Source organism: Eleginops maclovinus, chromosome 5 (genome assembly GCF_036324505.1).
Source record: "Eleginops maclovinus isolate JMC-PN-2008 ecotype Puerto Natales chromosome 5, JC_Emac_rtc_rv5, whole genome shotgun sequence".
Classification (NCBI taxonomy): Eukaryota; Metazoa; Chordata; class Actinopteri; order Perciformes; family Eleginopidae; genus Eleginops; species Eleginops maclovinus.
In genome coordinates, this window is record NC_086353.1 from 3,291,639 (window position 1) to 3,313,272 (window position 21,634).

The following is a 21,634-nucleotide window of genomic DNA, read 5'->3' on the forward strand; positions in this document are numbered from 1 at the left end:
TCTTTTCACCCTCTGTCTGAAACCAGAGCCCAGTCTGCTCTGTTCTGATTGGTCCCCCGATTAGAGATGTCACGTCCCTTAACCTATCACGTACAATGTGTTGGAGCACTAGCCAATTGAAGCACTAGTGTAACAAAGTGATGTCACTATGACACAGAGGTAAACAAAGGAATCCAATTGAGGTGTTTCAGGCAGGGGGTGGGTGGGTGGGAGGGAACACAGGGATTTTATTCTTTGTGGACCATTAACAAGCAAAAATAACTATATTTTTATAAATGAAAATATCTTTTAATATATTTTTCCCATTTACACATATTTCCATCATGCCCCTTTTTTGTTTTCTGTCATAAATTGTTAGAAAGTAGTAAGAGTTTTCTTCTTGAAGACAAACAGTATCTAAATATATTTTCATTTTGCTGTATTCGTGTTCACTGTGACACTTCTGTTCAATAAAAACAGGGCAATAAATAAATAAAACATGATCCGTGTAAATATTTTTTATGTGTTTCCACACAGAGCATCAGGACAGATATAAAAATATAACACTGGATTAACATTTGAGATGAGTATAAAACTGTATATAAATGATAGAATCTGCTTCCCTTTATAAGTGTCTGTGCATTAATGTCTCTACGCAGCGCTGAACGTCGGGTTAGTAAAGTTCCCGTTGGTCTGATCGTCGTTCTCTGCAAAGTCTTCGGGGTCGAGGTCGAACTCGAACATCCGCTGCAGCAGAGCGTCCACCGTCCGATATCCTGAAAGGAAACAAGCAGAACAATCAATACTGATAATAAACATACTGCGATCAGAGGGGGGAGAAGTACACAGATCTTGTACTTGAGTAAAACTAGAAGTACCAGAATGTAGGAATACTCTGTTACAAGTAAAAGTCCTACATTCAAAATGTAACTCAAGTAAAAGTAGAAAAGTATTAGCATCAAAATATATACAAGTACCAAAAGTAAAAGCAGTCATTCCAGAATAATGTATATGATACATTTTGATTATAATTATTGACGCATTAAGTGTTATCAAAAGGAAAAGGTGCAGCTCGTAAAATGTATTTTGAATACATGCATTTTACGCTTTGAGTGTGAGCCCCTCTGTTTATTTCATCAGCAGACCTCCACAGAGTCTGCCCTTTCAAAATAAAAGCATTTCCTGGTTATAAACGTCTTAATCTCTTGTCCTGTAAACTCTGGCCACCATGTGTACTCTGCCTGCAGGTCTGAGAGTTTCTTACTTTTTGAAGCGATTTTAAACATCAGGGCGGATGTTTTCTTTGATGACTGGCCGGTTTGCTGATCGTTGTCGATGGTTTCCATGGCGTTCACCAAATTATCCTCCATCGTCTCCCTGGTGGACCAAACAACAAGGACGATAATCAAAACATGGCTAATGGAGACCCATAAACAATAAACAAGGACAAAGTCAAGAGAGTTTATCCATAGAGAACGTTGAAAAACAACATTTACTGAAAGTACTTTCAGTAATCCAGAGTACAAGTACTTTAAACATGTATATTTTGCTTTAAAGGGACCATTCCAGTTCCTATTAATTCATCTTTATCCAGTTCATCCAGTTTAGGGTCTATCATAGTCTAAATATATCATCAGTGTTTTAGATTGATTTCCTAAAATTAAATAATGCATTGTGAATGTTTAGGATACTATTTCATAACCTTTTAGTGCAAGCGGAGACTTTAAAAAAAAAGGGGGAAATTATTTCATATTTGAAATCCAAAGCAATCGTATGATCTAATAAATCTGCTCTGCTGAGAAATTCTGCGTGTACATATATTTAAATATGCAAATCCTTAAAGCCCTGCGTACAGAAGCTGCTTGCACTAAATTTATATTTAATAGCGCAATTAAAATGGCTAAAATGAAAACAAATATTGGAGAGATTCAGCCGTAGGTAACGTACTGTGCCACAGCGAGCTCCAGCTCCCCAATCTTTTTCTCCAGAGACGTCTGCAGGTCGCTCTTATCCAGCGAGTACTCCACGAAGAACGCCTCGAGGACGAACGCCACGAAGATACTGGAAGACACCAGGAAATGATGAATTTAACATATTTTTCTTCACATTTTGACTAGTTGACAGGATTTAAAGAATGCAGAAGAAAGCTCTTAGCAGTTCCCTGTTAGCAGCATGTCGATGGATGTCAAATATCTATCTCGGGATTAATTTGATACTTATGAAAACTAGAAATACTGGTGGTTGTCAGGGAGACCTGCAGCTGTAGAGTGTCTTTGTTATAGGTCATTAGGACATTTCCCTACCCTTAGATGTGCAGTTTTTGTCCATGGAGGCTAAAATCCTTAAGCCACACCGTCTTTGTGTCTGAATGCATGCAGATAATGGGATGCAGCTAATGCGACTTTGTATTTGTTCCATGATCTCTATGCAGATTGATGGACATTTCTTGGTAATGGAATCAGATATAGTATAATCATATGAATCTAAAATGTGTTTATTATGTCTGTGTGTGTTGGACGTGACTGATTTATGAATCTGAGAATGTGAATATTGCATTTCTGTTGCAAAGTTCCGAGCAGAACATCACAATCTCCTGTTGACTTTTAAGGCACCTGCATGCACCTGTACCTTAACCCCACATTGTGTATTTTGTCATGCCCCCCCCTCCTCCTGAGTCTTACTTGATGATTATGATGACGACTATGATGTGGAAGAGGACGAAGAAGAGCTTGGCCGACACGTGGGTGACAGTGGCGAATCCGCTGCTGAGCAGTGAAGCCTCGTTAAGGAATAAATGAGTTTAACATTTGAATCAATCAGAACAAAATCATGACTTTGAAACACCATAATATATTTTATCTGCTTATATTTTGCAGGCATTCAGTTGCATAGACGATTAAAATTATAGCAGCTATCTAGATGATATGCATATTTAGCTAAACCTTTTCAGGTGAAGTTATAGGACCTGCGGATGGTGACAGACCACAGCTACCTGAAATGAACCCAGTAAAGATGGCAGTTCTGTATCTATAATAAACATAACCAACAGTTTCGGGGAAGGATATCATGCCACTGGTTGACCACAGTGAGCTCCACCAGCAAGATGAAGGACGACACCACGTTGTTGAAGTTGTTCCTGCAGTAGTTGAGTTGAGCGAAGGTCGTGCCTTTCAGCAGAGCGTTTCCACAGTACGCCTTCGCCGGGTCGCTGGAGTCCTCGTAAAAATTCACCTTGCCTTTGAACAACTCCATCCCCACCATGGCAAAGATGTAGTACACAACCTGGGGAGGACCTTCAGTCAGCGGCAGCAAGTTTTTTACACATTTTTAATATTAAACTACTATTTCATAATGAAATTGCAGGACCCCAGCACAAATGAAAACCTGTTCCACTGCTGGAACCACAATAGAGAGTGGAGCTTAGTACAACTGCAAACTGAACTAAATATTTTTAGGCTAAAATTGTAAGGAATTTGATGAACTGAAAACAGATGTGAAAAGGTTAAATTTGTAGGAGGAGAAAACCGAAACCACCACAGTGTGGTAGCAACCTGACAATCCCAATGAAGCCTAGTCCTGAAACACTCTATTTATTTGACTCTTACTGGGACCATGGTTTATTAAAATAACATTATGCTGTAAGGAAGACAACACGAAACTAGCTAAAGAGACCACTAGCTCGTCAAAATAATGATAACCGATGTCATAAATCAAGTAGGATGTACGGTAAAGGTTTCATAGACTTCTATACAAACATATCAGTGGAGTGGCCCCCTAGTGGCTATTAGAGAGAATCCAGGCTTATAATTCTGGCCTTATAGAGCTGCTGACCCTCAATTTGTTTATTATGCCACAACAACAACAAACAAAACTAGACTAATATTAGACATTTTATGGAAAAATCTAAACCCTGGAAGCCTGACAATATGATTCAACTGGCTAACAGGTAACTTACAATGATCAGCTGTCCAAATGTGAGGATGGCTGGTCCGATCCTGATCAGGGTGTTGATGATCGTACGAAACCTAACAGGGAAGAAAGGCGTCGTTAGTAAAGAAACACATTCAGAAATAAATCAATCAAGACAGAAGAGAGACCAATGATACAAGGTCTAAAGTTAAGTCAAAGTTTATCCAAGGCGTCAAATCATTTCCTTTTCAGTTTATTATACTCATGCAATTACATCCATGTTTGAATCAGAGAAAAAGTTCAGTTTAAGACGAAACCTTTTGATGCTGTCCACGACCCGGATCAGTCTTAGGACTCGCAGGATGAAGACGATGTCCAGGACCTGGCGGCTGGTGTAACTCCCGGCTACAACAAGACACAAACAAGTATTCAGAAACTGCCCCAGTAGGGCCTTCTGAACTTGGTTGACGGGTGGAGCATTTGTTGAGGGAGAACACATAACATTTTGGACAGGATCCAAATCATGGGCTGGATCCACGCATTATTTTCTTCAGGATTTTGGCTTTTACATTTATCTGTTCAAAACTGTCCAGAACTGTCTTTATTTAATACGTTCAAACATGGAAAAAGCAAACTTACCCGTCGTCACGGAAGAGTTGATGATTGTGGCGATGAGAGCAGAGATGACGATGATCGTGTCAAACCTGGAAACACAAACAAATGTTAGGAAATTAACTTTTTCTTCGACAGTGATGCTGCTGAAAGCAAAACCAGCGTTAGCGTAAATGAAGCTGAAGGTTTTTTCTTCCTGTTGGTTTTCATAGGAAGTCAGTCTGTCCCCTCCAACATGTTGAACAGCGTTATATCGTGGATGCATTAACAGATCTGATACGAGCCTAACTGTCAGTTTGCCCCTATGATCACTCGCAGCATTGCAATAAATAAATACTTTTTAAAAAATAAACTTCCATTATAAAATAAATGTATATAACACCGTTTATAGGAAATATCCAACTGCAAACAATTATAACTCAATTTTTATGATTTGTTAACCCATTAAAAAGGTCCACAAGTAAAACCTTCCAATTCGAAAAATGTTTGGGGTGTAAAGAGAATTTTTTTGGGCTATTTTAGCACTTTTTATTTAAATGAGAAGGGTCCATCTTTGAGTTAGATATCTAGCTCTTATAATACATCCATGAAACAAACAAACACTCTGACCGAAGTCACTGCAGCTGCACTGCTCACCAGCAGGGGGCGCAAAATGCTGAAAACACAGAACACATCAAAAGCTGCAAAAAACACACTCAGTGTCCACCTGTAGGGCCTCTAGCGCAACTGCACTGCGATGCAACACATTTATGAAGCTTAAAATGTTCAGTTTTTGTTGCAAATTGTATTTTATTCATCAGCGGCGACATTGAATTTTGCTCCATTTTTGAATGAAATAATATAAAAGCTAAAGAAAAATAATAATAAATGATTGTAAGAGGTTTAAGTAAGAATATGCGATAAAAAGATAAAAAATAAAATGGAGGAATGTATATAAACATGGTAAGTTAAAGTGAAATGCCAACAAAAAGATAAAATGTCTTACAATATATAACGTCAATACCTCAATATATACAGGGGTGTGTTAGGATTAATAAGATATTAATGCCAGGCCATTTAATTTAGACGTTTCTAACATTGTCAACCAAAACTGTACATAAGAAACTTTGTATAAACGTTTAATAATAAATATTGTGGAGGAGCTGTTGCATTTAACTTGAAAGGCATTTTATAAGTGTACCTAATAAATCGGCGACTGTGATGAAAAATTCTGAAAGAAAACAACTTTTAACCAAAAACCAAAACTTTAAGGAATATCTGAAAACAAGTTGAGACCTCACAGTTTACTCTTTAGTGAAGTTTTGCATTTTTTGCTTATAATTTTAGTTTTTGGTCTTCCAGTGTTTTACATTTTTGTGAATGGACTTTTTCAGACTTTTTTTGGTCCTAAAATCCAGCTCCATAATGCAGATGTTTTAACTCCATCATAGTACAAAAGAACAGCATTTAAAAAAAAAATGAACTCAAAAGTAAAATTGGCGCCGCAAGCATCCGGCTGGGCCTCATGAGCTGGTCCAAGCGCTGAAGAAGCAGCAGATATTAAACATGTGTCACATACCTCGTACTTACAATCTGGGACGTAGATAAGCTGTGTGAAACGGATGTGACACAGCTCGTTGATTTTAGATTTAAGAATGATTTCATTATGAAGTTTAATCAGAAAAACGTATATTTGGAAGAGAACCTGAAAAACACTTGTCAAACAATTAAACATTATTGAAGTTTATATTATTGGTATTTTCGAGAAACTATTCCCATCTTTGTCAAGTTGACCCAAGATCAAGTCAATACAAATTGTAAAAGTTAAGTTTTTGGTTATTATTTCCATTTAAAGCTACTTTATACTCTTTTTTTGATATCTACATCCTTGAGGGTAGTATTGTGGTTTATGGGATGCTACAATGATCTGTTTGGTGTTTCAGCCAAACACTTCAGAGACATGTATGGTATATATCTGAGACCTATGAAAAAGAGTATAATAGGTAACCTTTAAGTCAAAATCTGCATACTTCTCCCACCACTACCTGCCGGATTACCCAGAATCCTTTGCTAATTTCCAACAAACCCAGTGCAAGTGTGTGTCACACAGCGACAATACAGCTGTTTCTCACCAATTCCAGAAGCTGTGTCTGGAGAAGAAAGCTCGGGGCTCGAACACGTAGAGCTTCAGCAGGATCTCCAGCAGGTAGAGAGCCAGAAAGGCCCACTCGGAGTTAGCGATCAGCGGGTTCGTCTCATCCAGACCAATGAACACGGCGTTCACCAGGATGATCAGGTCGTACACGATCACAAAGGCCCTGAAAGCACACGCGTGTTGTGTGTCAGCGAGTTGGGTGGTTTTCGTATGACAGTAATTAAGAATCACATGACACTTTGAGAAAAATATAACGATGAACTTTTAAAAGCATATTTGGAGTTGATAAAGGTTCAATTAACTCTCTAGCAACTCAAAATAATGTAATGAAACAAGAACAGCCCTTTCTTTTACATTCTTTGTACTTGTTTGACTTATTTGGTATAGACTTCCGCTACCTTAATTGTACACTTAATTGAAAACCAATTTTCCAAAAATACTTTTCAAGTTTTTTAAAACCAATTTCCCAACAACCTGTGTGTGTGTGTGTGTGTGTGTGTGTGTGTGTGTGTGTGTGTGTGTGTGTGTGTGTGTGTGTGTGTGTGTGTGTGTGTGTGTGTGTGTGTGTAGAGACATTCATACCTCTATATAACTTTATAAATACCCAGTACACAATGATCTTTGTCAAACAGGTGAAAGATCTCACCGGTGTTGGACCAGGTAACAGAGCAGGCGGCTGGGGGCCGACTGGTAGAGGTTCGGACACAGGCTGTTCAGCGGGTGAGGTCTGGACTTCAGCGTGATCACCTCGATGTTCAGGAGGTCGGCCAGCTGCACGAACGCCACCTTACCTGTCAATGAAACAACAGAAATACAGGGACAGATTACCCTATAGCCAAACATACAGTATTTCCTCTCATCTGAAGTGTTATTTATCTGGCAGCTTTTTTGGATTACAATGAAACAACACGGCACTCAAAGAAGTCAGAAATACATTAAAAAAACGTGTCTCTTTTATGAAATCATGACCTGGTTTCTGAAGATAATCAGCAGACCTTGTTAAGTTTCATTTTATCATCTACAACATCATCACTGCACAGAATGAAGAATGCATCCATCCATGAATGAGAGACTTGTGCTTATGTAAATGCAGGATTCAAACATATTTTACATCCTCCTTTACTGAGCTGTAACTTCAGTAACTGGAGCAAAGGAAGCATGGGCCTCTCCAATGAGCTGTTGACAGGAAAGGACCGAGCGGACTGTACTTCCTGAGGAAATGCAGATCCTTTAATGTGCACAACAAAAGGTTTTCCAGCTCTCTAACCAATCTGTAGTTGGAAGTACGATTTCCTTAGCTGCAATGTGTTGAGGTAGAGGAATCTGTTCTTGGGACACTGGAGACGTTTGAGGTTGTGTAGAAGAGGACGCTGCCAAAACTATCAAGGATTCTAATCAACAAAAGAACTTCTAACATCAATCTTACAAGCCAACAAGATAACTAGAGAACATTATCTCCTAAAACTGGCTAGTAAACGTTTTCTATCCATCAATCTAACTATCCAGCAAACATTAGCTATCTTCTTAAGCTTGTCTATCTATCTATCTCTCTATCTCTCTATCTATCTATCTCTCTATCCATCCATCCATCCATCCATCCAGTTAGCTAACTGACCCATCTATCCATAATACTGCACATTGGAGAAGTTCAAAGTAGCAGAAATGTGATCATTTTCAGCACAGCTTGAACCTACATTACATTTGACTCTCACATAACCAGCATCTTTTGATCATGAGCAGAACATTAAAAATGACCTTCTCTACCCCCCCCCCCTTAAAAACAGTGTGAATAAATGATACAGTCTGCATATCAGAATTGTTTTCATTGCAGCAGCGAAATACAAAAACAAAGACAAAAGTAAGAAGCATAACAAATAATTAGAACTAAAAATAAAAATAAGTAAAAAATGAGAAATACACAAATGTCAAGGAGTGCATGTTATGTCCAGTTTACAGAGAGGCTATGGAGCAGTGAGTTGTCTGCCAGCCAGGGGGGAATTATTGTACAGAGTTATTGCAGTGGGCAGGAATGTTCTCCTGTATCTGTCCTTGTGACAGCGGAGCTGGAGCAGTCTGTTGGAGAAGGAGCTCCGCTGTCTGTCCTGCTGCAGGTGGAGAGGGTGGGTGGGGTTATAGTTTGTTCGGGGTCCTCCTCTCCACCTCTCCACCACAGCCTCAAAGTTGTCCAGTTTGATGCCGATGACAGAGCCAGCTTTCTTAATTAGTTTCTTAAGTCTGCTGGTGTCACCGGCTCTGATGCTGCCCCCCCCAGCAGACGGCAGCAAAGAAGAGTGCACTCGCAACAAAAGACTGGAAGAAGATCTCCAACATCTTGCTGCACACGTTGAAGGATCATCCCCTTCTTGTACACAGCGTCAGTGTTGGCCCTCCAGTTCAGTCCGTTGTCGAGGTGCACTCCAAGGTACTTGTAATCCTCCACCACAGCCACATCCTCTCCCAGAATGCACAGGGGCAGTGGAGACGTCCTCTTCCTCCTGAAGTCAATGACCATTTCTCTGGTCTTGGCCACATTCAGAAGCAAAATCCTCCACCAGCGCTCTGTACTCCTCCTCCTGTACACCCTACCACTGCAGAGTCATCCGAAAATTTCAGCAGGTGGCATGACTCATGACCAAGTCAGTGGTGTATAAGGTTAACAGGAAATGAGACAGCACAGTTCCCTGTGGGGCTCCTGTACTACCAACCACTGTCTGATGTTTAATCCTGTGCTGATGAAATATTGTGAAACAAACAATGCTTTGTCCGTCTGCCTAGGTGTGATATCGGCTCTCCTGCTCAGTTTGTTCTCAGAATAAAGCGGATGAAGCAGATTTGACTTCCTCCACAATGATGGTGCAGATAATGACTCTGCAGAAGTTGATCGTATAAACAGTCTATGGTTGTGACGGTGCAGAATGGAGCATTGCTGAGCGTTTTGACCAAAGTTCATTTACTAAAAGTGGATATTTTTAAGAACTCAACAAGGGCCTCAGGGCTCTGTTCAGTTATAGTTTAGATGCAGAATTACACCTCAAACAAAGAAAACTCTAAAACAGATTCCATGTTAACGGGTGACTCTAATCTTTTTTTGATCCTGTGTGTGTGTGTGTGTGTGTGTGTGTGTGTGTGTGTGTGTGTGTGTGTGTGTGTGTGTGTGTGTGTGTGTGTGTGTGTGTGTGTGTCTCACCGATGTAGCCCTTGTTGTTGTCGTCACAGACGCTCCACAGCAGCTCCCGGTGTGCATTGCTGATGTCGGGCTGCACCAGTCGGACTAACTGGTTCCAGTTGGCCTGGTTCACCACCGGCCCCTCCCCCTCCCTCTGATCCTGCAGCACGGCGAACGCTCGCACCATCTTGTGCCTTTTGGACCTCACCAGCTGCCGTACCTCCTCCTGGTGGAGCGAGAGATAAAACAGGAGTAAGCTTGAGAAATACAGAGAGATGTAGAGTATCAGAGCTAAATGTGAAAATGTAGATATGTTACTTTGAGTATTTTGTCCCCAAATGAGATCTAGTTTTAATAGTTATCCCATTGAAATGTAGTATGATACATGGCGTGTTTCAAACTTTACAAAGCCTCTCTGTGTTGGCGTGATACCTTCAGGTGGTATTTGTAATTGTTGTAGACGACGGCCAAGAACACAGACATGAAGATGTAGGTGTTGATGAGGATGTACAGGATGAAGAAAATGGCAAAGTAAAAGCTGGCGTTGTAGGCCGGCATCCTGCAAACAAGAAGAGAAAATAAAAAGTGAAAATGGATGGATAAATGTTTCTGAAAGACTCACTTCCTTCTTGTTTTCGTGCAAGCTTCTAACTGTAAGAACATGAATGTGTTGACGGCAGCATGACATGCAATCAACAAAATAAATATGCAAACTTCCTCCTTAAAGAGAAGAATCAACTAGCTAAATAAAAATGGCTGCAGTAATGCTTAATCACACATTTAGTCCAATGCAAAATAATTCATAATTTCATAAAACCTTTGAATTTAAAACAAGAAAATATGTTGTTTTATTTTTAATAATTCATATTATTTTCTGGTTTTGTAAAAGTTCCACCAACTTCCTTCTTTATAACAGGAGTTGCACAATAACGCCTTTTACATTTTAAAGGGATAAAAATTAGACCAATTTCGGTGCTACAAGGATGTGAAGAAGGCTTACATGACGTCGGGGCTGTTGGCCGTGGTGACGAGGACGTACAGATCGAAGACGATCTCGAGGTAGTTTGTGAAGTACGGAGAGCCATCGATGGTAGTCAGACCTCTGCAGAGAAATCACACAATCAGTTATTTTCATATCTGTTTTTTATCTTTAAAAAAAAGTGATGAGGCTCAAAGAACTTCAGACTGATTTTTAGGCACTGTTGTGATGTTGGTGGGTTGTTATTACTTCCATTTAGTCCCTTTCAATATTTCAGGAGCATGATGGATGTGTTTTGTTTCCTCTAGAGTGGGTTGTTTTAAATGCCAATGTCGAAAAACAAAGAGTGCAAAAATGAAATACATGTGTAGGTGCACATCCACAATATACCTAATGACAAAAATGAATAAACAGGTTAGGTACGAGTAAAGCTAACTGTGTATGTTGGAGCTCGACATACACATATATTTTCTAGCTCATCATGATTACATTTGAAGAAATGATTTCATGGTTTTATTTTGAAGGCGGTTTTGGGCACTGGGTGATTTGGGACCCTTGTGATTATTATTTATTGGAGAAAGGTGGTGGTGGGATTGGCACAATTTAAATAATAGCTATTGTTTTTGTCGTCACATTCACTGATTCCAGCTTTTTTGTGTTGTTTTATCTCAGTTTTCTAAATTTCTTGGTGTCAAAGTTCAAAAGTATCTCTAAACTTTTATTTTGGAGCCCATGTGACTTCTGTTTATCCGTCTAAGATTTTAAAACGAGATAAAGAAAACCTTCTCACCGTTTGCCGAGCAGTTTGAGCGCCATGAGGGAGAAGATGAGGAGGCTGAACATGAAGAGCAGGAAGACGTAGAAGATCTGAGGCAGAGCGTTCCGGATGCTTCTGAACGCTCTGCGTAGCTGAACACAAACAAACAAACAAACAAACAAGCAGAGTTTATGAAGGAGGACACGAACGCTGCCTCCACTCGGAGGAAAAGACACTAATGATGTCTTCAGGCGCCGTCAGCTCCCAGGCAAACATTTCCACGTTTAGCAGCAGGAAGTTAAACTGGACATTCAAGATCCAGAGATTACAAATAAAAACAACAACATGAGACGGTTTACCTGTGACACACCTGCTCACATAAACACGAGGAAAACACGGTCTATGTGGAGGAAAACAACTGAAGTGAGACATTTTTCTTCATTTTGCTCCCGATGGCCAACGGTGTGTGAGTGTATGCGAGTGTGTGTTATAAAAAGGAAGCTGTGATACTTTTACAGATGTAATCTTTCAGAAACATGTCTTTAAGAGACAGACAATCTTCTTAATTTGCAGCTGAAATTGAATGATTTTTTCTCCTCACTATAACATCAGGTTACATACATACATACATTCCAGTGTCTGTTGAATTCCAACACAGAGAAATGCTATCAGTAGTTTATAGAAAACAATAGAAAAGCAGTCAGTAAGCAATTCAAAGAGATACCTATAAACAATATATATATATATAGATATAAGAAAAAGTAACCTGATTTTATAGTGAGGAGAAAAGTCATTCAATTTCAGCTGCAAAATAAGAAGATTGTCTCTTAAAGACTCTTAATGTTTCTGAAGGATTACATCTGTAAAAGTATCACAGCTTCCTTTTTATTTTTACTTAATACCGAAAGCGTTATATTTTATTAGACAAATGAAAAAAAAAATTAGACATCTTTACTTTCTGACATGTCACACCAATACAGTTTATTTGTATTAAACCAAAACAGGAAAAAGTACCAGACTGCATTTGGTCAGTCAGCCTGGTTCAAGACAAAGTTCCACTCTGCTTATTATTCAAATCAAATGTGCCATTCATGTGGAAGAAGACAGACCCATAACTGTGACATCAGAAGAATAAAAGGATGTGCTTTTTACTGTCTGACATTTCACATTAAGTAAGGGGGATTGCTATCTGTGGGTTCAGAGGTTTAAGACAGGTGAGAGAGGAGAGAGAAGAGAGAGGTAAGACAGGTGAGAGAGGAGAGAGGTAAGACAGGTGAGATGGTTACCTGTCGTCCCTCTGTGACGTTGACTAGCAGTAGTGGACGCAGGACTCTGGACCAGCGAACCCCGTAACAGTTTGTGGCTTTCAGCGCTCCGTAGATGATCATATCCACCAGAGTCAGCTGCAACACAAAGAAACACAGCGGTTAAATGAATGTTCAGTTTAGAGATTAATTGTTATATCATTAATATTCAGCACACAATAAATACATTCAAATGTAATACTGCCCATTTCAGTTTCTAATTTTTCCTCAGGTCCAATACGTTCTCATCTCTTCTCCATTTTATAAATGTGTCCAAACTTAGTCAGTAAATAAATGTGTGTTTTGAGTAAAATCACATGACGTCTCAGGATGTCCTTAAATATCCAACACAATCGTTCCTAAGGATGAAAAATGCCACCTTCCTAAAAACTGCTGTAAAAATATTATATATTCATATTTTATTCCACTTTAAACAACTTAACCTTTCAAACTACTTCAGACTGACACGCACATATACAATATGAATGACATTTGGTGGATTTTAACCCTTTAAAGGCCAGTATGTTTACACAACCTGTGCCATCCAGGGCCAGTTTCCTCATGAGCAGCTCCTCAGCCAGTGCAAAGGACGTTAACAAATTATCACAGGTAATGATGCCGGGCTGGACTGGCCATCTGGCACTTTCCCGGTGGGCCAACATGCCTTTTGGGCTGACACAACTTCATATTATTTAGATTTTTGTTCCGACGACCCGTTCGGGTACATGTATGTTGGTAGTTTTGGGTGCACTGATAGAAAACCTTTCCTCGGTTCAGGAGCCGATACTGTGTTTTTGTTTGATGTGGGCCGGTTCATCCATCTCCTCTCTGCTCTCATCTTCAGATGAGTCTTCAGATGAGTCTCAGTTGGACTATAGCTGTTCTCCTTCTACCTCTGTGGCCTCATCCTTGTCAGCCTCAGAGTTGTCGGAGGAGGATGAGCCTCCTGTGTGCTGTAATGCTTTGCCAATTCCAAAATGACTACTCCAGCACTAATGTTCAAACTTCTAATCACAGCTGCATACGCAACCTGAGCGAGAACCAAAACAAAGTCCAATTTTGTTTTTGATCTCACTACTCATCGTTTTTTATTATTGAATTAGGTTATAACAGTGACACACCACACACACACACACACACACACACACACACACACACACACACACACACACACACACACACACACACACACACACACACACACACACACACACACACACACACACACACACACACACACACACACACACACACACACACACACACACACACACACACACACACACAAAAGGGTGACATTTTGCTGCAGGCTTCAAAGGGCTAAAATGTGTGCCAACATTTGGACCAATATAAAAATAAAAAAGGAAAGCTAGGAGTACAAAATTAAATCTTAACATAAAGGAATTCATTAGTTTATTTAAAGATAAATGTGGGATAAAAAAAAGCATTTTCAATGGGGCATTTTTTGTCCCTAGGAACAAATGTGGCAGTTTTTCCGTAGCTTAGCCATTTTAGGCTAATTTAATAAACTGAGACGACAATTCAAAAGAGAGGTAAAAAAGAATATCCTCAGGCAAATTTTAGCTATCTTCGTTCAACACAGAAATAATGGCTTGAAAATAAAAAAACAGAATGGCTCAAAATGTCCCTAGGATCTCCTTAGGGTACAAAAACTTTAAATAAAAAGGAGACTCGGACACTGATCTGGAATAAAACCACAGCTAGCACCAGGGGAGTAAAAATGATAGATACCCTTAAGTATCGTAAGATTATGTTCTGTAAAACTGAACAGATTATCAAAACCAATTTCTAATTTATACAGTTTATATGCATCATGCAACTTAATGTAAAGGCATACTTTTCAGAGTTTCTTGTGTGGAACAATGGTAAGGAATAAGGCTGCACATCGAAAGGTTAAAATAAAAGCTTAAATAAATATGTCCGACTTCATCTTTATAAAACCGCAATGCCGTCAAACTGAGATGAAAAATGGCGTGTAGGGTTTTATCAAACACAGATACATTATGGACTTAAGTGTTAATTGGACTGTACTTATTCAGCGCTTTATCAGGCTTTCCGACCCCTCAAAGGGTTATACATACAACTCATTCACCCATTCACACCTCATGCATACAGAGAAGTACACCTTGCTCTGGGGAAGTCAACATTCACACACCCTCACACACCCTCACACATGTTGCCCAGGGACACATCGACATGTTGACTGCTCGGGCTTGGATTAATTGCACTCCCTTGCAGCCACAGTTGCCCCGCCAAGTGCTCATGTTAATGAATGTGCAATGTCCCGTCTCAAATAAACAGAAGTGTTCCCTGCATCCACAGCCGCCATCACACAAACCAAGCAACAATAATCTGACAATAAATGAATAAAAAAACTGTAAAACCCGACGGTAAAAACATTCAGCGTGTGAAGAGGAAGGAGCATTCAGATTATTTCTTGGATCCTGGAGTGATTTGTCTCTTTGAGTCACCAGGAAGCCTTTCTGCTTTAAAAAGGGGCTGACGAGGCGACATCTCCGGCTAAAGGTTGTTTCACAACAACAGACAGAAAGTCTTCTCAGCAAATCCTGACTCTGCAGATCACACAGGAACTCTGATCGCAGCAGAAACCAGGAAGTGCCCGCTCAAACTCAACAACCGTCACCAGGATATATCCTCATCTTTAGTCTAACGCTCAACATGTTTCACTGGGATTATCTACAGCTTTTGTTTCCATCAGGGCTGCAACTAACAAGTGTTTTCATTGGTGTTGATTCATCAGTTGTTTTGGTTGAAAAAATGTCAGAAAATTATCAAAAACCAGTGTTTCTAAGTTAAAACATTACAGCCTTAAATGTCTTATTTTGGACAAAACTCAAAATATAATTAGCTTACCATCAAAGAGAAGTAAAGAAACAAGAAAATATTCATATTTCAAAAAGATTGCATCTGAACATTTAAGACTTTTTTTAATTTATTAACTCAAAATAGTAAATTATTAATTTAATAGTTAACAACTAATCAGAAAAATTGAAACCTTTTGGAGCCTTTGGTCAGACTTTTGAACAGTAAGCACTTTAAACACAACTTACATTTACTTATTGTAGAAACGCTTCTTAAAGTCTATTTTTTATTGTTATTAAGATAAGATAAACCCTTGTTGATCCCCTTAGGGATATCTAAGTGTTAATTATTCATAGTCTTAAAAAGGCCAGATGGCCTTTTTGTATGTGACGTACATTTGAACTTTTTAGTTTTGAATGTGGTTTTGATCTGTTGAGCGAATGCTTCCTTGTTGTTGCTGTTGCAAGTGTTGCCTAACAGAGAGGGTAATTGACAAACAGAATATATTAATAAACATTTAATGAGATCAGTTTACTCCTCCAGGTTCAGTCGCCCCTCAATGGAGCTGAGCAGTGATGACATATTTCTGTAAGCCGACCCAGAGGTTAACTTTGCAAAGCGCTCCCTCGACAAAAAGCACTGGGATTTTGGAACATTTAAGAAAATAAGCTCTGTGGCAAACACACACACGTACTGTACATGACAAACAAATGTTCAGCAGGATAGTCTCCATATATCGACACCACTAAGTACTTTTGGAGCGTTCATTTAATTGGCAGGAGTAAAATAGACTAACGATAGGCTATCAAGGAACATCACGGTCACATGACTTCATGTCACCACCGCTAAGCTAAAGTTGGTCAACATTGGGCGTGATGGCGTTTAGTCTCCCTTTAGGCATCTTATTTCAGGCTCACAAAAAACGTTCACTTAAAAGGGAACTGAAAGTGTTCAAATGCTAACTCATGTCTAGGATTTAGGACTCATTCCTGCACCACTCCATCAACGTCTCTTACCAAGATGATGACGATGATGCAGATGTTTTTGGGATCTTTCCAGAACTTGTCTCGAGGGATCACTTTTGCGTAGTGAACGATTCGAATGGTGAAGGCGAGCAGACAGAGCAGCTCCACCAGCATGGTGGCCTGAAAGCATGGAAACACACACACTGAGGATACATCTGATTGTAACACACACTGGTCTCAGGTGTTTGTTTGACTGGTTTCCTTTGCGGTTCATTGTGTTGAACCTGCTGACTCTAAATAACTTGAATAGTTACAGTTAAACAATAAAGAGCAGACAGTAACCGAGTTAAATGCTTATTGGTTGGCTCTAGATTTAAAATAATGATAAACAACATTTCTTAATAATCTTTGACCAGAAATCCAAATATACTTGAAATCCTAAAAGTATGTTTTTACTTTAGCACAGATTTGGTTCAAAAACTGCCGACAAAGTTTCCTCTACCTGCAGGATGAATGTATGTCTTTCTTGCAATGATGTGCACATTTAAAAAAGAGGAAGTCTGAAAGCAGGAAAGTGTTTTGTGTGTCGGTCAGCAGCAGCAACTGACTCACCCATATGGGCAGAAGGAGAACGGCCGGCTCCTCGAAGATGGCCAGAGACAGATCGAGCAGGATGAAGAAGTAGAGGAGCACCTGAGGGATCCAGTGGTTGTAGCGCAGATACAATCTGAACACACACACACACACACACACACACACACACACACACACACACACACACACACACACACACACACACACACACACACACACACACACACACACACACACACACACACACACACACACACACACACACACACACACACACACACACACACACACACACACACACACACACACACACACACACACACACACACACACACACAAAGATTAGAGTCACCCGTTAACATGGAATTGGTTTTAGAGTTTTCTTTGTTTGAGGTGTAATTCTGCATCTAAACTGTAACCACACACACACACACACACGCGCACGCACGCACACACGCACGCACACACGCACACACGCGCCAAAGATGCCCGTTTACTGAAGAAACAGACACCATTAAATGTCAGTGCTTAGCTCGATATCAGAGATGCAAAGATTAGTCGCCGAACTTTAGGGAAACTCTTTTGGTACGTAATGTTTCTCAGGCTCTCAAATATAGAGGCTTTTGGTTTTTCCACCGGTTCGATATCAGATAACAAATTCACAATCAGAGGATTTATTGATAATAAAACTAATGGTTAATAGCAGGACTAATCAATACTGTCTGTCTGACTTCCTGTCTGTGTCCCTAAGCTGCAAGACAATTGTTTCCTACTGATGATGTACAACTAAAAAAACGATGATATAGTTTCATGCTTCCCTAAAACATCTACTCACTGTAGTTTTTTTGTCAAACAAAAACTGGAGGAAGTAGAGCGTAAGGATCTACTTTCTGCAGCGGATTAATCTACATTTGTTCAACATTATCGAGACGGTTCATGTCACCCAATGCAGAAAAGTGTTTGATTGATGTGTTTTTAAGAGTTTTTTGGACACTAATGGAGCGCTATGGCACAGGATAAGAACAAATACAAGGCTTTATTAGACAAAGAATACTTACAGTGGATTCATTCATGCTTTCTTTGAGTATACAGACTATAAAATATCACCCGGCTTGCACATGTGGTGTTCAGTATCACTGATTGTGAGATTTTGATTCAGTATAATGTTGACTAAAACCAGCAGGAGATAAAACTCCTGATTATATACATGAATATCTCACCTCACAGCTTGAGGCGATGTGTCAAAGTAGATGTTCCTGTTGTATTGAGCGTCCGACACATAGATAGAAGCCAGGTCAAAATCCTGAAAAACATGTGTTTAAATTCCAATTAAATTCAGACATTTATAAGGATGCATCTCATGGGGGATATAGCATAGGAAGAAGAAAGACATCAAAATGAATTATAAGAAGCCCACCAATTAGGAGTTAGTAAATCCCACAAGGTCTTTCACTAAATACTTTTCATGGTCCACATCAAATAATAACATACAGATTAATTGACAAGTGAAATGATGGGGCGTTGCAGAGACTGTAAAGGTGTTCCTATAATAAAGGGGCCTCTGAGTGTGTAATGAGTCTAAGTCTGACAGGGGGATGTTAACACTGTAAGGGATTTAAGAGGGTGAAAACTGATCTTAATCATTCACACGTGTTACAATAACTCCCCCAGACTCTTTAAAACAGTTAGAAGTAACGCCAGCTGTCCGTCTTTAGTTCCCAATGTGACTTAAAGCAGAACAGAAAACACATCTGTCATATCAGAGAAGCAAAGATGGAAAAAGTGTCATTCCACACTGTAAAATATTCAATTTCAAGTAGAAGTACTGCATCAAGAATGGTACTTAAGTTAGAGCATTTAGGTAAAGTTAGGAAAATATATTTGAAGTATTCGGAGAAGCTGGAGATGTGAAATACTTTGTGAAATACTCTGTCACAGTAAAAGTATTCTAAATGTTCCTCCAGTGAAAGTAGAAAGTACTCTCATCTAAATGTACTTAAAGTAGCGACAGTAAAAGTAGTCATTGTTTGATTGGTCCATTTCAGAATAATATCTCTGATATGTTTTATAATGATTGATCATTAAAGTGTTCTCAGAGCTGGTAAAGGTGCAGCTAGTTTGAATGGCTTTGTATACTGCAGGGTAGCTGCTGGATTTACTGCAGGTGAACTAAAGTCTGATTTAAGAGTACAGTACTTAGTAAATGCTTAGTAACTTTCCACCTCTGCAGAGCAGCTGAGACCGGACTGAGTTTAGCATAATTTTTATTGTAGTGGTGACTTTATAACAAAGTTTTTACTGAAAGCTGGAAGTGTCACTGCTTTATGAGGCAAAAGTCCACCGGTTTACTGCTGTCATGTGATATAAACAGACATGTGTAACCGGTGGTGTAAAGTAGATTTAGTCATTTTTAGGGACTTTTTGCTACGAAATATAACCAACCCTTAAGTCAGACTTAGTGAGCAAATCCAGCAGCTACCCTGCAGTATACAAAGCCATTCAAACTAGCTGCACCTTTACCAGCTCTGAGAACACTTTAATGATCAATCATTATAAAACATATCAGAGATATTATTCTGAAATGGACCAATCAAACAATGACTACTTTTACTGTCGCTACTTTAAGTACATTTTGATTCTAATTAGTTTGTACTTTTACCTGAGGAACATTTTGAATGCAGGACTTTTACTGTAACAGAGTATTCTTACACTCTGGTACTTCTACTTTTACTCAAGAACAAGATATGAGTACTTTTTCCACCTCTGTGTGTAACAAACCAGGAGCATCAGCTGTGCACTCTGGCTCACCTCTTTGGTTTTTGCAGCATTCCCTCCGTTTGGAATTCCTTTTCCTGCAGACTCATCAGGAATGTGCTCAATCTTCTCTGGCTCGGACATCCTCAACACTTTTTACTCGACTCTTCCCCCCCAAAAAAAACTACTTTCCAGAAGTTATTTTAACGCTCCTCGAACAGTTTCCAGTCCTCAGAGAGTGTGTGTGTGTGTCTGCAGGGGGAAAAAGTCCAAACGTGTCTTCCCTCTCAGTTTGAGTTGTATTCGTCCATCTGTGCGGATCCACATCACATATTTCCTCTCGGCTGCTCTTCAGAGGAACAGTGTGACCTCCATCAGCTTGAGACGGACTGATCTGTTCTGCTGTTTGTGCGGCTCTAATAAACCAGGCAGTGTGATGCCTTCACGGACCGGAGGAAATTTGGCGGGGGGAATGACAAAGTGACGTGGTATCAGGCTTGCGTGACACTAAATCAACTTTTTTGTTTTTAAAATGTTTAACATTTGAGACTTATTACAATCAGAGCTAGTCCCGTGTTTTGCATCTACCAAGAATTCAAGTAACATTTTATTGATCTTTTTTCAAATAAATATTGAATGCATTGATGGAGGGAGACCTGAGACCCACTGTTTACAATGTTGTTTCACTGATATTGATAGGTAGAATCGGAGGATGAAACCCTCTTTATTAGTCACATACACACAGCAGAGCACACACAGTGAAATTAGTCCTCTGCCTTTAACCCATCCTAGTACTAAGGGGGGTTGGAGGTGTCCGGTGCTCAAGGGCACAACAGCAGGGCCTAGGAGGTGAACTGGGACCTCTCCAAGTTCCATATTTCAAGTCTGTTCGGGGACTTGAACCGGCGACCCTACGATTCCCAGTCCAAGCCCCTACTTACTGAGCCACTGCTGGACATATTGTCATTGATATTGTTGTGTGAGTGATAAAAACCTTCAATTTTAAAAATGTAATTCCTGAACACTGGGAACCAATGACTATTTATTTCGTATTTATATACTTTAATTCATTTTCTATTCAACAATTTAAAAAGATAAATTCTTATATTTTTGCAGAAAACTCTGAGAACCGACTTTAAGATGCTTGTGTGTTGCAGCACAGAAGGTTTTTGGGTAGTTAAGAATCTGGTGGCAGTCAATTCGTTTTTGGGCTAACATTGTTATTATCGAACTCTTTTTGGAGACAGTGAAGGCAGCACAAGGTGTCATGTGATCCATGAGACTCAACGCAGCTGGATAACGGAAACAGAGAGAGGGAGTAAAGACCAAAAACACTGAACAGGAATGAAGACGGTATCCATTGTTTACACAATAATAGGAGTATCCGTGTCTGAACAAATCTGCAAAATATATAAAAAGGGATTTTTGTTATTTTCGTTTTTTTTTATAAATGGACGTACAACATGCAAACCATTACCTGTACGTCACAGTGGACACGTTCAGGATACTGTAAAACATCTGGTTCCGTTCAAATAAAAAACTGTATTTATTCTGCTGTTTTATGAATTAAACCTATACAAAAAAGCCGATTTGATAATTCACTTTGCAGTTAAATTCAGTCTCTCGTTTTCTATAAC

The 21,634-nt window shown here is 39.5% G+C and overlaps 1 protein-coding gene across 2 annotated transcripts; it reads right to left on the minus strand.

The window, feature by feature from the left end:
* Window positions 1-482: 482 nt before the first annotated feature.
* On the minus strand, window positions 483-20,386 carry tpcn3 (two pore segment channel 3). Of its 2 annotated transcripts, XM_063882858.1 has the most exons (20): window positions 20,052-20,386; window positions 18,464-18,546; window positions 17,262-17,376; window positions 16,701-16,829; window positions 12,823-12,939; window positions 11,570-11,688; window positions 10,801-10,902; window positions 10,233-10,359; window positions 9,822-10,026; window positions 7,281-7,425; window positions 6,612-6,797; window positions 6,059-6,088; window positions 4,528-4,592; window positions 4,206-4,293; window positions 3,935-4,004; window positions 3,045-3,261; window positions 2,661-2,751; window positions 1,927-2,040; window positions 1,244-1,356; window positions 483-755 (listed from the first exon to the last, which is right to left on the minus strand). In XM_063882858.1, exons 1-20 carry the CDS (start codon window positions 20,139-20,141, stop codon window positions 631-633), a joined length of 2,331 nt encoding a protein of 776 aa, XP_063738928.1. In that variant the 5' UTR covers window positions 20,142-20,386; the 3' UTR covers window positions 483-630. The 2 variants fall into 2 exon arrangements, with proteins under 2 accessions (XP_063738928.1, XP_063738929.1); XM_063882859.1 differs by lacking the exon at window positions 6,059-6,088.
* Window positions 20,387-21,634: the final 1,248 nt, after the last annotated feature.